The sequence below is a fragment of the Somniosus microcephalus genome, chromosome 25 (genome assembly GCF_052327205.1).
Source record: "Somniosus microcephalus isolate GS21.2 chromosome 25, FLI_Smic_1.0, whole genome shotgun sequence".
In the NCBI taxonomy this organism is placed as follows: domain Eukaryota; kingdom Metazoa; phylum Chordata; class Chondrichthyes; order Squaliformes; family Somniosidae; genus Somniosus; species Somniosus microcephalus.
Genome location: NC_141011.1, coordinates 32,713,374 through 32,729,849, shown reverse-complemented (window position 1 = coordinate 32,729,849; position 16,476 = coordinate 32,713,374). Strand labels below are relative to the sequence as shown.

Sequence of the window (16,476 nt, the reverse complement as noted above, 5' to 3'; positions counted from 1 at the left end):
GTTCTTCAGATTTATCATTATTCAACGTTTTCTTCATGACCGGGACGATGGGTGTTGCCCACTCGCTCCAATCTACTTTGGATAACACGCCTGCCTTTTCCAAATTCTCCAGCTCTGCCTCGACTGCTGGACGAATTGTGTATGGCACCGGCCTTGCCTTAAAAAAACTTGGGAATTGCCGCATCTTCCACTTTTATTGAGGCGGTGACGCCTTTCAAGGTTCCTAGTTCCTGTTGAAACACTTCTTTGGCGTTGGCCAAGATGTCTTTTAATCGTTCAGGTATGACGTCATCATCATTTTTTTTCTTGCTGGTCACCGTCAGTGCCTGAATGGAGTATCTTCCTGATCCATTCACGTCCCAACAGCGGTGGACCACCCTCTTGCAGAACGTATAAATACAACTTCTGTATTTCCTTGCCGTTGTATACAACAGGCACCCTTATTTTCCCTCTGGGGTATACTTTCTGCCCCGTATATGTCTTCAAGATAATGGATGTGTCTTTCAAAGGTATATGCGGAAATAGCCGCTCGTAATCCCGTCGACTTATGACGGTCAGAGCTGATCCTGTATCTAGCTCCATTTTAACTGGGGACCCTGCTATCGTGAGGGTAACCCAAATGGTCTGGTAATCTTCTTTGGCAATTACATTATGTAATTTGAGACAGCTTAGTCTCTTGTTTCCGGAGTCGCTATCGCTCTTCTGGTCTTCGGAGCTACTGTCCGCCATCATTTGTACCTTTCTGTACTTTTCGTTATTGGTTTTTTTTCTGTCAGTGGATTTTTTGTTTCCAGATCGGCATACATGTGCAATGTGTCCCATCTTTCCGCATTGCCTGCATGCTTTGTCCTTGAACCAGCAGTCCCTCTGGTCATGGGTGGATCTGCCGCAGCGATAACATCTCTCGAAACCCCGTGTCATTTCATGGGTGCCGAAGTCCTGTGGCTTTTGCTGTATCTCTGCAGCTCCTCTTGCTGCTGCTTCGTATGATACAGCCACACTGAAAGCCTTGCCCAGTGTCAAATCTTTCTCAGAAAGTAGTCTTTTCTGTGTTCCTTCACTTAGGAGACCGCAGACGAATTTGTCTCGTAGAGAATCTGCCAGTCCTGCCCCGAATTGGCAGTGCTTTGACAACTTTCTTAATTCGGTGAGGTAATCAGCGTTACTTTCATTCTTGTGCTGATTCCTCCTGAAGAATTTGAATCGTTCCGCTATCAGCAGCGGTGTTGGGTTTAAGTGCTCCTGTAGGGTATCAACAATCTCCTTAAAATTCTTGTCCATCGGTTTGGCTGGAGTGATTAAGTTTCGTAACAGCCCGTATGTCCTTGCGCCCATCAGATTTAGAAGTACCGATGCCTTTTTATCATCCTCTACTTCATTCGCTGTGCAATATACCTCCACTCTTTCCACATATGTGGTCCAATCCTCTATATCACTATCGAAAGCAGTAATATTGCCAGTCTTAGGCATCCTGAAAATCAAAAATGGCGCCTCCCGCGCTTTGCTTTCCTTCCCTGCCGAGAAAAAATGGCGCTTCCCGCTGCTGTCGCTGCTGACAACACTGTTCTCCGCGGTTTTTATTTACACAGATATTTTTAATAGTTGGAGACTCGTTCCCGCCGGACTCTCTGGGACTTTTCCCTCCCTCTGCTTGGTCCGAATGCCGACCTGCTTTGCAGCGCCGGCCGTCTCCCGAGTGCTCCACCCTCCGTCTCTGTTTGCCTCCGCCTTCCGACTCGCTGCTCGGCCCCGCTGCAGAGCCACCCGATCGAGCCCCAGCCCGCCGCCCAGGAAGGATTAGTGCAGTACCTGCCACCAGCCCGGCTAGCTGGTGAAACCGCAGTTTTTTGGGGTTTTTTTTCTCTTTTTTTCTCTTCGACCTTTGTCTGAAGAATCGATCTCCTTGAGGTGCTGCCGAATTGCAGGTAAGTCCGTTTCCAATTCGCCGCCACTGTTGTATCCGTGTGTTAATGGAGACACGGAATGCAGGAGTTGGTTAACAGGTGTTTACTGAACAAAGTCTGGAGGTGAACTAAAAGATACAAGACACTATACAGGCTTATATACCCGAGTGGTCACTAGTGGTATTACAGTACACAGGGGCTCTTAAAGGTACATACACTACAGTTAATGGGTTTCACATGATCAGTAGACAGGAGTTATACTCTTGGCGGGTAGTGCCAGCCCTCTGGGGGTGTGTCCCTCCCCTCTTGCTTTCTTTAACCTTGGTGTCATATTTGACCCTGAAATAAGCTTCCGACCACATATCCACAGCATAACTAAGACCTCCTATTTCCACCTCCGTAACATCACCCGTCTCCGCCCTTGCCTCAGCTCATCCGCTGCTGAACCCCTCATCCATGCCTTTATTAACTCTGATGTGGAGATGCTGGTGTTGGACTGGGGTGGACAAATGTAAGAAGTCACACAACACCAGGTTATAGTCCAACAGCTTTATTTGAAATCACAAGCTTTCGGAGTGCTGCTCCTTCGTCACTTCACCTGACGAAGGAGCAGCGCTCCGAAAGCTTGTGATTTCAAATAAAGCTGTTGGACTATAACCTGGTGTTGTGTGACTTCTTACATTTATTAACTCTAGACGTGACTATTCCAACACACTCCTGGCTGGCCTCCCACATTCCACCCTATGTAAACATGAGGTCATCCAAAACTCGGCTGTCTGTGTCCTAACTTGCACCAAGTCCCGTTCACCCGTCACCCATGTGCTTGCTGACCTACATTGGCACCCCGTTAAGCAACGCCTCGATTTCAAAATTCTCATCCTTGTTTTTAAATCCTTCCATGGCCTTGCCCCTCCCTATTTCTGTAATCTCCTTCAGCCCCACAACCACGCCCCCCCCCCCCCCACCCCGAGATATCTGCGCTCCTCTAATTCTGCCCTCTTGAGTATCCCTGATTATAATCGCTCAACCATTGGTGGCCGTGCCTTCTGTTGCCTAAGCCCTAAGCTCTGGAATTCCCTGCCTAAACCTCTCTGCCTTGCTACCTCTCTTTCCTCCTTTAAGATGCTCCTTAAAACCTACCTCTTTGACCAAGCTTTTGGTCACATGCCCTAATTTCTCCATATGTGGCTCGGTGTCATTTTTTGTCTCTTAATACTCCTGTGAAGCGCCTTGGGACGTTTACTATGTTAAAGGCGCTATATAAATACAAGTTGTTGTTGTTGTTTGTGCGCTGTTGCCACCTAAGTCTGTGCTTACCTTTCCCACCACGATCTGTTCCAAACCCTTTCAATGTGATTTCTTCCCTGTCCAAAGCAATGAGACCACCCTGGTCAATGACATTCTCTGTGACGAATGCTGTGGTGCACAATCTTTGTTCTCAAACTTTCCCAAGTCGACCACTCCCTCCTCCTTTCCTGTGGTCCATTTCTGTAGGACTGCCTGCCTTGGTTCCTTGTTCGTGTTTCAATAAAGCCAGCAGATCTCAAGCAAATGCTTCTGCCCCTGATCCACATGATCACCTCGATAGTAGCCCAGTTCCATCTTTCATCCCTCCTTTTCCGCATTTATATGTGGCTTCTTGATGAGATTAACTGTAGACATGGGGTCAGCTTCCATATGTATGCTGACTTCCCTGCCAAACCATCTTGTTTGGTTCTTGTCAAAAACTCCATACCCTCACGCTGGCTTCAACCCCCTCTTTGGATGTTTGCTCAGGCTGAAAATGAGTATTCTGAATCTTCCTGTCCTGCTCAAGCCAAGCTGAGCTTCAAACTCCATATCCTGTCCATCGACGAGACTACTTATTTTCACCCCCACATCACCTGCCTCGACCCTTCCCTCATCCCCTGTCCATCGACGAGACCACTTCTTTTCACCCCCACATCACCTGCCTCGACCCTTCCCTCATCCCCATTCCTCAGAACCTTAGCCATGCTTTTCTTGGCTACGGGGCCTGACTTCCCTTAATTCCTTCCTCAATTCCCTGTTGAGCAACAGTTAAATACACTGCAACTTGTCCAACACGCCACTGTCTTCATCCTGCCTAACTCGCCCATCACTCCTGCCCTCTCCGTTCTCTATCGGCTCCCCGTTCTCCACACGGTGTTTACTTAATCTTTCCATAGCTTTACGTAATGCTACCTCTGCACTCTCCTCCAGCCCAGCATTCCAGTCCGTACCCTTCCGTTATCCAACCCTGTGCTCCTATGCATCTCCTGTTCTTCCATCATTGGTGTTAGAGCCTGCAGTACCTTTGGCCCGACTCTCTCGCTCCCCAAACCCTTCCATTTTGCCATCGCTTTTCCAAAGCTTCCTTAAAACATATTTCTTTGACTTTTTTCCCCACTCCCTTTACTAATTCTGTTCCTTCCTCACTGAAGTGCCTTCAGATATTTACTACATTAAAAGGCTATATGAATGCAAGTTGTCTTGCTGCTCTGTGTGTCTATCTCTTTCACTTCCTGTCACTGTGTTTCTGTCTGTCTCTTACATGTGCATAGCTCATGTTTAGTAGCTGATAGAGCTACAAAACGTAGCCATTTTTGGAGATAGATTTTCAATCATGCTTGAAACAGGTATTTAAATTTGGCAGCTGTAAGTGGGAGTCAGGTGATCACTGCTTCCTAAAGTGACAGAATTTTTATTTATGTGCGTATTAAAGTGGGAGCCTTAACATTAGAATCTTTTTAAAATCAGTTAGCTGGAAATATCAACTCTTAACATCATTGAATGGCAGGGCTCCAATGGTAGCTGAGACACACAGAGCAGAAGGTCCAGGTTCACTTCCTAGCCTGTGCCCAATTAGCTGATCCAGCCGGGCGAGTAATGGGAGGCATACAGTTGGCTCAGAGGCCCTGGGTAGGGAAAGGAAAAACTTGCCCAGTTCTTCATAATCGGGTGCATGCGGGAAAGTTGAATTAGGACAGGATCGAGTTTCGTAGGGATGGTCCCCATGGTCAACTAGCTTGCTGGCTGTCAGTTGAGCTGATGTATAAAGAATGGGTGAAGTTCCCGTGGATTCGCACACCAGCAAGAGCCAATGCTGTTAGGCAGGGAGACGAGAAAATTAGTGAAGGAAAACTAAACTCTTGAATGGTAACGGTAGCATTGGGGAGCTGGCTATAATGTTGCTGAGCCTGGCAGTGCAAAGTTGAGTTTCCCAGTTGAAAGAGGTTGCTTGCTGATGTACCCCAAGTCACTGTTTATACCGATTTTGTTCTGCTTCCTCACTGAGTTGGGTTCAGTAACTCTTTCCAGCCATTTCCAAAGGTCATTCATATTCCCAACTTAAATAAAAAAATATTCGCAAGATGTTAAATGACGTGGATTCATGTTGTGTGATTAGGGTTCTGTTGAGCGTGAGTTTTATCTGTAGTGTCACCATTCTGCCACCAGCCAGTGCTGTGTGTGGATTTCCTTCAGAATATCTGTTGTGGTCTTGTTCCTGGTGAATAAAACCTGTGAAACTGGATTCATCACTTTCGACTGCAAGAACATTTCCAGCCTCACGTCCAATCCCAGCAAAGATTATGGCTGAGCCAGTGTAACTTTGGAGATTTGTACATTATTCTAAACCAGGCCTTTTGTCATTTTGGGACACATGGAGCCAAATATAAAGTTTAAACCCCTGTTCCCGTTCATTCTCGTATCTCGAGTTGCTGACACTAACTGATCTTGGTGCCTTGATTTAGGATTTATCCACCAATAAATGACAGCACTAAAAACAACCCTTTCTAAACCTACAGGCCCATAACATTCAAACAAGACAAACTAGCCAATATCGGCACAGATAGGACTGAGTAGGGAGGGCACAGGGGCTGCAGTTTGGACACCTCTGTTCTAAATTCTCCCCTTTGTGGGTCCTTTTTAAAGGCAATTGACAGATATTTAATAATGCTGTTTCTGCAGGCTCTGGTAAAGCGGAGTCCGAGCAGTGGAATCAGCTCCACCATGAAAGAATCCTCCGCCTTTCAAAATGAGCCCCGTGTCCCAGAAAGTGCCCTGCGACACCAAAGCACCTCTCCAGCAGACAAATGCAAAGTGATGAGTGCAGACGGCAAGACCTGCGAGGATGACAAGCCAAAGAAGGGTACTTTGTGTAAACAAATCGAGGGCTGCAGGGAGGAGCTGCAGAGCCAGGTGGTGAGTACTCGTCATGTGAATTGGAAGACGAAAGTCTCACTCGTGCATTGTGTTATTGTGGGACTAGTTGGTCAATGAGTGCCAGCTGCAGACGGCTGCTTTATAAAGTTTATACGGCTCTTCTATATTCTCATGCTCGTTTGATTTTGAGGGATTTCAAAAATAAGGATTAGCGTTATCTAAGCACTCAGGAGCTTTGCATTGTTCTGCAAACCTTGCATCACAGATCCCCTGTAGCTTAGATAATAAAGATGGAGTAGTTGACCCATGCAAACCAGAAGGACTCGTATTTGATCCCCTGATCTATGCAGTGTTGCGTTGCCTGGGGCAGGGGAAAGGTGCGTTGCGGGGGGAGAGGGGGGTGCGGGTAGGATCAGCAAGGGTTCCTGTTCTTGATTGCTTCCCAGTGATACCTCCTGGAAACTGCATGTGATCATCAGGTAAGGACAGAATTAGGCTCACCTACGATGCCTCCTTTAGCAGAATAGCTCAGCACCACTCACTGTCCAGGCTCATCGGAAGAATGACCATTTGTTATCAAAAGTGTGTGGCCCCAACAAGAGTCGGCGCATTCTGAGAAGTGTAGAAACTTAATGGGGAAAACATTCTTGCAGCCCAGAAGGAGGCTATTCAGCCCACCATGGCTGTGCTGGCTCTTTGAAAGAGCTGCCCAGTTAGACACACTCTCCTGCTCTTTCCCTGGAGCCCTGAAAATATTTCTTTTTCAAGTATTTAATCCCTTTTGAAAGTTGCTATTGAATCTGCTTCCACCACCCGTAGAAATAGTTTCTCATATTTACTCTTATCAAAACCTTTAATGATTTTGAGCACCTCTTTAAACCTTCTCTTAACCTTCTCTGCTCTAAGGCGAACAATCCCAGCTTCTCTCGCCTTTTCACAACTGAAGTCCCTTATCCCTGGTACCATTCTCGTATATCTCTGCACCCTCCCCAAGGTCTTGACATCCTTCCTAAAGTGAGATGCCCAGAATTGGACATAATACTCCAGCTGAGGTCTAACCAGTGATTTATAAAGGTTTAGCATAACTTCCTTACTTTTTTACTCTCTGCCTCTATTTATAAAGCCAAGGATCCTCTATGCTTTTTTAACAGCCATATCAACTTGTCCTGTGTATGTGAACCCGATGGGATTGTGTCCCTGCTTCTGTTCTCAGTGAAACAGTGAGTAGACTCGGCCTATATTCCTTAGAGTTTAGAAGAATGAGAGGTGATCTAATTGAAACATATAACATTTTTAAGGAGCTTGACAGGGAAAATGTTTCCCTGGCTGGGGAATCTAGAACACAGGGTCACAGTCACAGAGTAAGGGGTAGGCCATTTAGGACTGAGATGAGAAATTTTTTAACTCAAAGGGTTGTGAATCTTTGGAATTCTCTACCCCAGAGGGCTGTGGATGCTCACTGGTTGAGCATATTCAAGACAGAGGTCGATAAATTTTTGGGAACAAAGGGAATTGAGGGATATGGGATTAGTGCAGGAAGGTGGAGTTGAGGTAGAAGATCAGCCATGATCTCGTTGAATGGCGGAGCAGGCTTGAAGGGCCAAATGGCCTACACCAACTCCTATTCCTTATGTTCTAGAATTTGTGTGTGTTGGGGTGTGTGTGTGTGTGTGTTGGGGAGGGGCTGTGTGTGTGTGTGTGTGTTGGGGAGGGGCTGTGTGTGTGTGTGTTGGGGGTGGGGGTGTGGGCTGTGTGTGTGTTGGGGGTGGGGGTGTGGGCTGTGTGTGTGTTGGGGAGGGGCTGTGTGTGTGTGTGTGTTGGGGAGGGGCTGTGTGTGTGTTGGGGAGGGGCTGTGTGTGTTGGGGAGGGGCTGTGTGTGTGTGTGTTGGGGGAGGGGCTGTGTGTGTGTGTTGGGGGAGGGGCTGTGTGTGTGTTGGGGAGGGGCTGTGTGTGTGTGTGTTGGGGAGGGGCTGTGTGTTGGGGAGGAGCTGTGTGTGTTGGGGAGGGGCTGTGTGTGTGTGTGGTGGGGGTGTGGGCTGTGTGTGTGTTGGGGAGGGGCTGTGTGTGTGTGTGTTGGGGAGGGGCTGTGTGTGTGTTGGGGAGGGGCTGTGTGTGTGTTGGGGAGGGGCTGTGTGTGTGTTGGGGAGGGGCTGTGTGTGTGTTGGGGAGGGGCTGTGTGTGTTGGGGAGGGGCTGTGTGTGTGTGTTGGGGAGGGGCTGTGTGTGTGTGTGTTGGGGAGGGGCTGTGTGTTGGGGAGGGGCTGTGTGTGTGTGTTGGGGAGGGGCTGTGTGTGTGTGTGTTGGGGAGGGGCTGTGTGTGTGTGTGTGTGTTGGGGAGGGGCTGTGTGTTGGGGAGGGGCTGTGTGTGTGTTGGGGAGGGGCTGTGTGTGTGTGTTGGGGAGGGGCTGTGTGTGTTGGGGAGGGGCTGTGTGTGTGTGTTGGGGAGGGGCTGTGTGTGTGTGTTGGGGAGGGGCTGTGTGTGTGTGTGTGTGTGTTGGGGAGGGGCTGTGTGTGTTGGGGAGGGGCTGTGTGTGTGTGTTGGGGAGGGGCTGTGTGTGTGTTGGGGAGGGGCTGTGTGTGTTGGGGAGGGGCTGTGTGTGGGCTGTGTTGGGGGAGGGGGAGGGGCTGTGTGTGTGTGTGTGTTGGGGAGGGGCTGTGTGTGTGTGTGTTGGGGAGGGGCTGTGTGTGTGTGTTGGGGAGGGGCTGTGTGTGTGTGTGTTGGGGAGGGGCTGTGTGTGTGTGTGTGTGTTGGGGAGGGGCTGTGTGTGTGTGTGTTGGGGAGGGGCTGTGTGTGTGTGTTGGGGGTGGGGAGGGGCTGTGTGTGTGTGTGTTGGGGAGGGGCTGTGTGTGTTGGGGAGGGGCTGTGTGTGTGTGTTGGGGAGGGGCTGTGTGTGTGTGTGTTGGGGAGGGGCTGTGTGTGTTGGGGAGGGGCTGTGTGTGTGTGTGTGTGTGTTGGGGAGGGGCTGTGTGTGTGTGTTGGGGAGGGGCTGTGTGTGTGTGTTGGGGGTGGGGGGGCTGTGTGTGTGTGTTGGGGGTGGGGGTGTGTGTGTGTTTTGGGGAGGGGCTGTGTGTGTGTGTTGGGGAGGGGCTGTGTGTGTGTGTTGGGGAGGGGCTGTGTGTGTGTTGGGGAGGGGCTGTGTGTGTGTGTGTTGGGGAGGGGCTGTGTGTGTGTGTGTGTTGGGGAGGGGCTGTGTGTGTGTGTGTTGGGGGTGGGGGGGCTGTGTGTGTGTGTTGGGGGTGGGGGTGTGTGTGTGTTTTGGGGAGGGGCTGTGTGTGTGTGTTGGGGAGGGGCTGTGTGTGTGTTGGGGAGGGGCTGTGTGTGTGTGTGTTGGGGAGGGGCTGTGTGTGTGTTGGGGAGGGGCTGTGTGTGTGTTGGGGAGGGGCTGTGTGTGTGTGTGTTGGGGAGGGGCTGTGTGTGTGTGTGTTGGGGAGGGGCTGTGTGAACATAAGAGCAGGAGTAGGCCATTCGGCCCCTCGAGCCTGCTCCGCCATTCAATAAGATCATGGCTGATCATCGACCGCCACTCCACTTTCCTGCCCAATCTCCATTTCCCTTGATTCCCCTAGAATCCAACAATCTGTCTCAGCCTTGAATATACTCAAAGACTCCACATCCACAGCCCCCTGGGGCAGAGAATTCCAAAGATTCACAACCCTCTGAGTGAAGAAATTCCTCCTCATCTTGGTCTTAAATGTCCTACCCCTTATTCTGAGACTAGGCCCGCTAATTATAGACACTCCATCAGGGGAAACAAACTCTCAGCATCTACCCTGTCCATCCCCTTCAGAATCTTGTATGTTTCAATGAGATCACCTCTCATTTTTCTAAACTATAGGCCCATTCTACACAATCTCTCATCATAGAACAGTCCCCTCATTCCAACAATCAATCTAGTGAACCTTTGTGGCACCGCCTCCAAGGCAAGTATATTCTTCCTTTTTAGATGAGGAGACCAAAGTTGTGCACAGTACTCCAGGTGTGGTCTCACCAAGGCCCTGTATAATTGTAGCCCGACTTCCTTACTCTTATACTCCAACCCCCTTGCAATAAAGGTCAACATGCCATTTGCCTTCCTTATTGCTTGCTGTACCTGCATGCTAACTTTCTGTGTTTCTTGCACGAGGACATCCAAATCTCTCTCAACACCAACATTTAAAAGTTTTTCACCATTTAAAAAAATATTCTGTTTTTCTATTCTTCCTACCAAAGTCAATAACCTCACATTTCCCTACATTATACTCCATCTGCCACCTTACTGCCCACTCACTAGTCTATCTATATCCCTTTGCAAACTCTTGTGTTCTCCTCACAGCTTATTGTCCCACCAAGCTTTGTATCATCAGCAAACTTGGATACATTACACTCGGTCCCTTCATCTAGGTCCTTAATATAGATTGTAAATAGCTGAGGCCCCAGCACGGATCCTTACGACACCCCACTAGTTACAGCCTGCCAACCTGAAAAAGATCCGTTTATCCCTACTCTCTGTTTTCTATCTGTTAACCAATCCTCTATCCATGTTGCTATATTACCCACAACCCCATGAGCCCTTATCTTGTGTAATAACCTTTTATGTGGCACCTTATCGAATGCCTTTTGGAAATCCAAATATACTACATCCACTGGTTCCCCTTTATCTACCCTGCTAGCTACGTCCTCAAAAAACTCTAATAAATTTGTCAAACACGATTTCCCTTTCATAATACCATGTTGACTCTGCCTAATCATGTTATGATTTCCTAGTGCCTTGATAGCACTTCCTTAGCAATGTATTCCAACATTTTCCCGACGACTGATGTCCGGCTCACTGGCCTGTAGTTCCCTGTTTTCTCTCTCCCTCCTTTCTTGAATAGTTAGATTTGCTACCTTCCAATCCGCTGGAGCCGTTCTAGAATCTAGGGAATTTTGGAAGATCAAAACCAATGCATCCCCACTATCTCTGCAGCCACCTCTTTTAGAACCCTAGGATGTAGGCCTCAGGTCCAGGGGATTTGTCAGCTTTTAGTCCCATTAATTTCTCTAGTGCTTTTTCTCTACTTATATTAATTATGTTAAGTCCCTCACCCTCATTAGATCCTTGGTTCCCCTCCATTTTTGGTATGCTTTTTGTGTCTTCTACTGTGAAGACAGATACAAAATATTTGTTTAACGTTTCTACCATTTCCTTATTCCCCATAATAATTTCTCCTGTCCTAGCCTCTAAGGGACCACAGAATCACCACAGTGCAGATAGAGGCCATTTCGGCCCATCGAGCCTGCACCGACACATATCCCACCCGATCCCCGTAACCCATACACCAACACACATCCCACCCTATCCCTGTAACCCCACGTATTTAATCCCCTAACACTAAGGGTCAATTTATCATAGCCAATCAACCTAACCCGCACATCTTTGGACTGTGGGAGGAAACCGGAGCACCCGGAGAAAACCCACGCAAACACGGGGAGAATGTGCAAACTCCACACAGACAGTCGCCCGAGGCCGGATTCGAACCCGAGTCCCTGGCGCTGTGAGGCAACAGTGCTAACCACTATGCCACCGTGCTTTTACTTTTATGCCACCGTGCAAAACGTTTACTTTTGCTACTCTTCCTTTTTACATACTTGTACAAGCTCTTACAATCTGTTTTTATATTTTTTGCTAGTTTTCTCTCTCTATTTTTACCCTTTTTATTAATTTTTTTGGTCATCTTTTGCTGGTTTCTGAAACTCTCCCAATCCTCAGGCTTATTCTATTCTTCGTAACATTATAAGCTTCTTCTTTCAATCTAATGCTATCCTTAACTTCTTTAGTTAGCCACGGATGGATTTTTTGTTTCTCAATGGAATGGATTTTTGTTGAGAATTATGAAATATTTCTTTAAATGCAAGCCACTCCTTATCTACCGCCATACCTTTTAATCTATTTTTCCAAGCTACCATAGCCAACTTGCCCCTCATACCTATGTAATTGGCTTTATTCAAGTTTAAGACTCTAGTTTAGACAAGTCACTCTCAAACTTAATGTGAAATTCTATCATATTATGATCACTCTGCCCCAGAGGATCCTTTACTATGAGATTGCTAATTAACCCCATCTCATTACACAATACAAAATCTAAAATAGCCTATTCCCTGGTTGGTTCCATGGTGTATTGTTCTCGGAAACTGTCCCGAATGCATTCCGTGAACTTGCCCTCCAGATTACCTTTGCCAATTTGATTTGTCCAGTCTATATGAAGATTAAAGACCCCCACGATTATTGCATTGCCTTTGTTACAAGCTCCTACTATTTCTTGATTAATATTGTGTCCAACGGTATAGCTACTGTTAGGGGGCCTATATACTACCCGCACCAGTGTTTTCTACCCCTTGTTATTCCTTATCTCCACCCATACTGATTCTACTTCCTGATCTTCCGAGCCAAAATCCTTTCTCTCTGCTTCCTTATGTCATCCTTTGTTATAAGGGCAACCCCTCTCCATTTTCATTCTGCCTGTCTTTTCGAAACGGGTGTGTGTGTGTGTCCTTTTCTTGAACCGCAGCAGTCCGTGTGGAAATTGCTTATCTGTAGCTATGCATTATCCTACCCCCCCTCATCAGCATAAGGTTCACATTATTCTTCCAATTCCCTGTCCCATCGTGTGCTCACTCATCTGTTTTAGTAGAAGGCTAGAAGCCCTCTCAAAGCCCCATCAAAATCTAGCGACACTGAATCAGATGACAGGAAGTGCCTGAATCCTGGGGACACCAAATGGAGTATAAAATGTTTCTTGTCTTTTAGAAGATGCAGTTAACTTTGTTACTCAGAGTCAAGGTGAGTGTTTCCAGTACCTGGTTACTCTTCTGGGCTCCCATTGATTAGTGCAAGTGCGCTGTGAGCAGGGAGGGTTAGTTGAAGAGCAGTATTTGAGATTGGTATGTTCAATGTTAATGGGGTTTTAAAGTAATCTTTAGCTCTTTTATTTTTTCTTGCATTTTTTCAGTGCTGAGAAGCATTTTCATTCTGTGCTACATTTGAAACCAGTGGCTTTTTGGCAGTTTATAATTTTTATTTCTGGCTTGTGCTCTGAAAATTTGGCTACCGTTGCAGTTTTTGCTCATGTGTTCCCTGAGTTGTTGCTGCCACTGCCCATCTCTGAACACTGCAGTTAAATCTGTTGAGCAACTTGAATAAATTATTGTTTCACTTCAAAGAGCAACATTTCTATCCAGTTTAACACTGCTCCCTGGTGATTTGGCATTTCTGCCCAAGGAAACTAGAGTACAGTGTGTTTAAAATACAAACTGAAGAATGTTTCACAAGGCAAAACTGCATCAGGTAGTTCACTTGACATCCAGAGCAGGGAGTTAATACAAATGGATGGTTATGGAAAGAATTGACAGATATACTGCATGGCTGAGACAGAAGAGATGTTTCATTCCCCAGGCGCTGTAATATATCATAAATAAGCATACCCGATGTATACGGATGTTTAGAGTGTATTTGCAATATATTTGACTAGAATTAACTACATGGTGTGTTTTTCTGCATTCTCCCAACTGGTCTTGTTGTGGTGCTAGTCAGGTGGTGCCCTGTGCCTTCACACTGAATTACTATGTCTGGGGAGCTCTGCCTCCCATTGACTGAAAATAACAGCAATGGGCAGGTGTTAATTGAACTGAACCATGGTATGAAGTGTAAATATCGCCTGGTAGAATGTCTAATATTGGCACCGTGTCATCTGGAATGGTAACTGAATTGAAGAGCTCAGGTGAAAAATGGCTGATATTTTGCTTATTTAGCTGGTAACTTTATCAGGAGCCCTGGCTTCAGTGACTGATTTGTTTCCTGTTACAGTTGTTGGTTTTCCTGTATGTTAAAGGAAGACTGTGTTACTGTATTGCATTGATCTATGCCTGGTCGATGTGCTTACAAAATGAGAAATATACACCTAACAACATCAGCATTCCTTAATGAATATGTAATTGTGAAACCACCAATCTCCTCCCCAAAATATAAAGGCAAAGGTGCTTTTTGTTTTCCAAGATTGTGGGTCACTGAGATGAGAGATTAGTTTTGGGGAATACACCACTTTCCATTTCTGGAACTTTTTATTGGCAATAAGTACTCCCAGCGCAGGTACAGCATAGGTTAGATACAGAAGAAAGCTCCCTTTACAGCGTACCATCAAACACTCCCAGGGCAGGTACAGCATAGGTTAGATACAGAGTAAAGCTCCCTTTACAGCGTACCATCAAACACTCCCAGGGCAGGTACAGCATAGGTTAGATACAGAGTAAAGCTCCCTTTACAGCGTACCATCAAACACTCCCAGCGCAGGTACAGCATAGGTTAGATACAGAAGAAAGCTCCCTCTACACTGTACCATCAAACACTCCCAGAGCAGGTACAGCACAGGTTAGATACAGAATAAAGCTCCCTTTACAGCGTACCATCAAACACTCCCAGGGCAGGTACAGCATAGGTTAGATACAGAATAAAGCTCCCTTTACAGCGTACCATCAAACACTCCCAGCGCAGGTACAACATAGGTTAGATACAGAAGAAAGCTCCCTTTACAGTGTACCATCAAACACTCCCAGGGCAGGTACAGCATTGGTTAGATACAGAAGAAAGCTCCCTTTACAGCGTACCATCAAACACTCCCAGGGCAGGTACAGCATAGGTTAGATACAGAATAAAGCTCCCTTTACAGCGTACCATCAAACACTCCCAGGGCAGGTACAGCATAGGTTAGATACAGAATAAAGCTCCCTTTACAGTGTACCATCAAACACTCCCTATCAAATCCTTCACTCATCTTAAACACCTCAATTAGCTCACCCCTTAATCGTCTATATTCAAGGGAATACAAGTCTAGTCTATGCAACCTGTCTTCATAATTTAAGCCCCGGTATCATTCCGGTGAATTTGGGTTGCTTCCAAGGCTAATGTATCATTCCTGACGTGCGGTGCCCAGAACTGAACCCAGTACTCCCAGATGAGGCCTGACCAGAGCTCTGTACAGCTGTGACATATCTTCCACCCCTTTGTATTGCAGCCCCCGTGAGATAAAGGCCAATATTCCATTAGCTTTTTAAATGATTTTTGTACCTGTCCACTAGCTTTATGATTTCTATACTTGGACCCCTAAATCTCTCTGCTCATCCACAGTTCCGAGCTTCTCGCCATTTGGTCACTGGCAGCTTGGTTGAGACGGCCTAAATTCATTTCACATCGGATCCTTACAACCAGCAGAGACTTTCATCTCGACCTCTTCAGGAACAGAGGAGGTTGAGGTGTATAAAATTGAGGGGCCGAGATAGAGTGGATAGGAAGGACCTATTTCCCTCAGCAGAGGGGTTGATAACCAGGGGGCATAGATTTAAAGTAATTGGTAGGAGGTTTAGAGGGGATTTGAGGAGAAATATTTTCACCCAGAGGGTGGTGGGGGTCTGGAACTCACTGCCTGAAAGGGTGGTAGAGGCAGAAACTCTCTTCACATTTAAAAAGTACTTGGATATGCACTTGTAGTGCCGTAACCTACAAAGATACGGACCAAGTGCTGGAAAGTGGGATTAGGCTGGACAGCTCTTTGTCGGTCGGCACGGACAAGATGGGCTGAATGGCCTCCTTCTGTGTTGTAAATTTCTATGATTCAGTTGGATTCAAACCCAGATCCCAAAAGTGAAAGGCCCGTCTCTAACCCATTGCATCAGCCAGTCCTCCTGACACAGGCAGGTAAACATAGTTTCAGTCGTCCCAGTCTGCTAACCTTGTTTCTCTTTCCTTTTCCTAGTCTGGCTGCTCCACTGCCGGGTTAGTCCTCGATATGCTCGTCTTCCTGATGGATGCTATTCAGACAAATTTCCAGCAAGCTTCGGCGGTTGGCAGCAGCAGCCGGGCTCAGCAGGCGCTAGATGATCTACACACAATGGAGAAGAACATGGAAATGACTGACCAGCTGATGGTACGCCCTGGAACTGGAAATGGAGTGTTAAGGGTTAGAAAGTGTTTGGTACAGTAATTGAGTATGATGAGTGATGTAACGCTGTGCAATATATGTGAGCTGTGATATTCCTCTGTAACATGCAGTGAAATAAACCTCAGCATCATCCAAGTTCAAATCACATGGTGCAATACCACTTATACTCAAGTCACATCATTTGATTTTGAAATGGGTCTTCCATCACAGTACACCACACCATGCTAGCAACAAACTGAAAACCATAAGTAATACATTTATAGAACATAACCAGCAATCGAGAATATGTTGCAAAGCAGTGACACTTGACAGGGTTGAGTTAGTGCCCTCAGTGAGAGTGAAGCTTGGAGATTTCTTTCCATTGTAAATTCTTCATGCAGTTCCCACCTCCTTATTCCTTGGTACTGATTATTTTCTATGAAAGTATAAAGAGATACTGAGAACTGCAGGAATAGATT

At 46.7% G+C, this 16,476-nt stretch overlaps 1 protein-coding gene across 4 annotated transcripts in view; it reads left to right on the top strand.

Moving 5' to 3' along the window:
• The window catches only part of ubr4 (ubiquitin protein ligase E3 component n-recognin 4), a 195,760-nt gene that overhangs the window by 54,518 nt on the left and 124,766 nt on the right, over positions 1–16,476 (top strand). For all 4 annotated transcript variants that reach the window (XM_085967122.1, XM_085967121.1, XM_085967120.1 and 1 more), the window contains 2 exons: positions 5,874–6,107; positions 15,833–16,003. In XM_085967122.1, the coding sequence (XP_085823248.1) occupies positions 5,874–6,107; positions 15,833–16,003 (405 nt within the window). The remainder of the gene's footprint in view (positions 1–5,873; positions 6,108–15,832; positions 16,004–16,476) is intronic.